The 4,143-nt window shown below is 39.7% G+C and overlaps 1 protein-coding gene across 1 annotated transcript; it reads right to left on the bottom strand.

Moving 5' to 3' along the window:
- Positions 1-1,483: 1,483 nt before the first annotated feature.
- Positions 1,484-3,535, bottom strand: LOC125377433 (E3 ubiquitin-protein ligase TRIM33-like). The gene is made up of 2 exons (XM_048390775.1): positions 3,522-3,535; positions 1,484-2,372 (listed from the first exon to the last, which is right to left on the bottom strand). Exon 2 carries the CDS (start codon positions 2,369-2,371, stop codon positions 1,508-1,510), a length of 864 nt encoding a protein of 287 aa, XP_048246732.1. The 5' UTR covers position 2,372; positions 3,522-3,535; the 3' UTR covers positions 1,484-1,507.
- Between the last annotated feature and the right edge of the window lie 608 nt (positions 3,536-4,143).

Below are 4,143 nucleotides of genomic sequence, written 5' to 3'. Positions count from 1 at the left end.
AACAGCGGAACTCTGCGCTTTATGAAAACTGCAACATTGAGCAAGGTGTCCCGGGAGTACAGGGAAACCCCTCTCAACTAGAGTTTGAACTTAGATTAGCTCCCCCTGAGTTATCAATAAGGTCACGGTCATTACTGTAGCCTGCCGACACCTTCCGTTTTTATCCTTCCCAAATTATGGAAAAGGTATGTTGTTTCACACTTCTTCAGCATAGACTCAGATTGAAATATGTTGTAGGCTATCGACTCCACAGTTATGTGGATCGCTGTCGCGATTAAGAACATTTTTGACGTGAAATCCTTGATGCGTTCTTCCTGTTTTCGAAGTGTCAATTTGAATCACACAGTTTTACAAGATGAAATTTCAATGTTTGGACGTAAAGCAGACTAATTATTTGTCAAAATATCTATGGCAAAGTATGCCGCTATCTTGGATGAAGATAAAATAACCTGACGACAGGTAAGTGGCTATCTTAGATTTAACACAAACTTAAGATATCTTAGGGCTACGATAGTTTCGAATAAATGCTACGATAGCCTACGATTTCCTTACGATAAATTTACGATAATTTTAGGGCTACGATCGTTTCGAAAATGTAGGCCCTGGTTTCTAACTGATATTAAAATGAAGAAAAGTGAAACATTATGTTTACAATTTAGCAACTGCTATGAACTGCCTTAAATATTGTGATTTCATATTGTTATAAATTCTTTAAGAAAAAACACTGCGTTTAATATAAGGGTAGATGTGACATATCTACAGGTGTGAATAAAAGATAAAAGTGACAAAATCCGTTCCATAATAGACTAAACAACAAACCGATTTCAAGCTTTTGATTTCGACATTGAGCTTGTGGGTAAGTGATTTAAGGTTTTCTATTTTTTCCCCGTCTGAATCAATTTTCGTCTTCAGTTCGGCAAGGTCCTGCAAACATATGATAACCTTGCATATATATTCACATCATGTATGCATTTGTATACATACATCTGTACAATCAAAGGCAAACAACACGACACAACACGTTTTGGGGGTTGATGCACTAGTATATAAAACATGACTATGGATGCATTGCCTCCAGTTTGTTGGTAAATGTGCAAGCAAGCGTTCATGGGGTACCACCACTGACTATACTCACCATTTTGTGTTTCATTTCCAAGTCTGCCAAAAAGTCATCGTCAGTCTGAGTGTTCTTGTCTGAAACAGACGAATACTTCAGAAGATTAAAATGGCTAACACCGGGAACATGTTTTGTGCAGCCTACAAACATTAAAACTTTAGAAACAAATCATCATCCATCACAGAACAGACTGTATCTCAAAATATAGAATTATGTCAAGCAAGATATGTAAAATAATGCAGTATAAAACACACATAAAAACTTACACAAACTGTACAACTACAATGATTGAGTAACCTACACATATTTCCTATGTGAAGTGAATACCTTTAACAGATCCTTCATCCATTTCCCTTGTCAAAATGGCACCAAATCCTGATATATTTGATTTCAGTGTTGACAAGCTGTTGGTGTTGAAGACAGCTGTAGGTACGACATGTGTTTGAGGCGCAGCAGTGTCAAGGCGGTTCGATGAGCACGTAGAGTTGCCTTGGTCTCCTTTGTCTGACTTTCAAGATCAATCAGAAGTTCCTTCTCTCTTTGGTCAAGTTGTGATCTCAGAGATTGGAATGTGTGGCCAATACTTTCGTTCAAAGTGTTGTGGGTTCTGTCTGTGAATTCGCTTCCTTGCCTAATGCTCTGCATATGTGATTGCTGGCGATCCTCTAACTTTGAGAGCTCCCTCTTATGATGGTCCAGCTGTTTTGTTACAGTATCAGCAACCACATCCAGCTCCACAACTTCATGGTCTGCGTGGTCTTCAATCCTACATCTCGCACAGATCAACTTCTTGCAGCTTTTATCAAACAGATAAATGGGGTCGTATTTATGGATACCGCAAAATGTTGGAATGTTCGAGGTTGTCGGTTCCATGTCAGTGAAATTTTGAAGTAAATGGTTCCTGGTAAGTTTGAAGCTGCTGTGCATGTTCTGGCAGTATTCACAGAGGAACTCTTCACATTCCTGACACCAACACACAGCCTGGTTCCCGTCATCGTCATTTGTACAGAGGAGCTCTGTTGGGCGATGTTTGACTGTCAGGTGGAATATTTCCTTCTGTCTTACTGCATCCTTCTGGAGACGGATGTCTGTGAGGTTGACCTCCCTCTGGCATGTAGAGCATGATATCACACCACCAGCTGCAGATGCCACACACGTCTCACACACAGCGTGTAGACAGGGCAGTAAGTAGGGGGCTGGACCTTTCAGGGTAAACTGCTGCTGACAGACAGAACACTTCGGGAAGGTGTCCATTCTGAAAGACAGAAAACTTAAATGAAGGACTAAGAGGTGTATCCAATCAAGGTAGTGGCACGTATCAATTCACTGTGCTCTTATCTTTCGGGAAACATCTCAGTATGATAAAAAACATCCACACAAATACTCACAGTCAGCCTGTGTCATATTTGGCACCATGCCATCGTAACACGGCCTGTTCATTTTACAGCACAAAAGAGACACGAGTTACGTAAAAAGATCCAATGTATAGTAAAAGAAATATTACACAGCTTTCCGTGATTGTTAACATGAATAAAAATTAAACATTTGCAATATTTGAAATATCAAGGACCCGTAAATAGGTCTTCAGCAACCAAGGCGTGTTGTAGGAGGCGACTATTGGGACGGGGTGGTCAGGCTCGCTGACTGGGATAATGCATGTCATCGTAGTCCGGCTGCGTAGATCGATACTCATGATGTCAATCACTGAATTGTCTGGTCTAATTTTTGACAGACCACCGTCACATAGCTGGAATATTGCGATGCGGCGTTAAACATGAAACACATAAACAAAATATATTGCTCCTTGAAATAACCTCCCTGAGACCAAATTCACTAGCCTAATATCAACAAAATAATTTAGGATTTATATCACTGGCTAGAAAAAGGTTTGGCACTAACTTGTTGCAGCACACGACATGTACCTTCACATACACCATATACGCTTCATGCACTCAGACAAAAAAGAACCAGTTCCTTCACTCTGCATTCAGGATCACAAAGCGACCACAAATACCATCACAGTAACAACGTGTGCTTCCATTCAGAATATGCCATGGAAGTACAATCAATAGCAGTCTAGTGTTAAGAGGTACATGTCTGTGCACACCGCGCGTCAACGGTTATCCGACACGACCGGTGTTTATCTATACACAATATAACAATGGTTAAAGTAGGTCATGACTTGTATGAATATCGACTGGACTCGTTGTAAACCGAGGGTAGTAATGTGTGGCAGTCAGTTAACACGAATATCCCGTCAATACACTGTATGAATAGAGGTATAGATACCACCTTCAGCAGCCTGATAGTGTCTTTGCATATGCATTTAAGTTATGACACTGATTATCGAACAGTTATCTGTGTGTAGGGGGACAAAGTGTGAGACGAGACACAACACACCTACCTGGACAGGTAACTTCCTTCACTGTGACACACACGTCACTTCCGGGCGATAAAGCGGGAACGCTGTCTTATTACACATATGTCTGAACTGATAGAACTTTATGTTGGCAATTTTAATAACAATGTCTATTTCCTTTACGTACAACGAATGGCTCTGAAGTGACAATAAAAAATATATGTAGCATGATGTATATATGTCTGTTTCAATGTGTAACTTGGCAAGTTTATAATAAGCCTAAATATTTCAACATATAAAAATGGCATATTTCTCAACTGCTGATGGGTATCTTAGACATCGTATCTTTTAAACAAAATAAATTTGATATTTTGGAACAAATGTACAACATGTCAAGCACCGTAGGGGTCATGTTGTTGCAAATTCATTTCCCGAGTCTTCATTGAACCAGTTGTTTTGTTTACCCAGCAACAGATTACCTCTTAGACACTGTTGCAGGAATGAGGGATCGTTAAATAGACATAATCAAATATAGCAACAGCTCTTTCAATTTCCAATTACATTGTTAACAAAGTCGGTGTACTTTATTTTGCCTCTCAGTATATACAGGGAGGATGAAAGTTTGAGATTACGTAAATTGTTAGCAGTTAATTCCACCGAATGGCTT

Source organism: Haliotis rufescens, unplaced genomic scaffold, assembly GCF_023055435.1.
Source record: "Haliotis rufescens isolate VD_foot unplaced genomic scaffold, xgHalRufe1.0.p SCAF_9, whole genome shotgun sequence".
NCBI lineage: Eukaryota > Metazoa > Mollusca > Gastropoda > Lepetellida > Haliotidae > Haliotis > Haliotis rufescens.
Note: the sequence above shows the minus strand (reverse complement) of the source record. Positions and strands in the feature narration are given on the sequence as shown.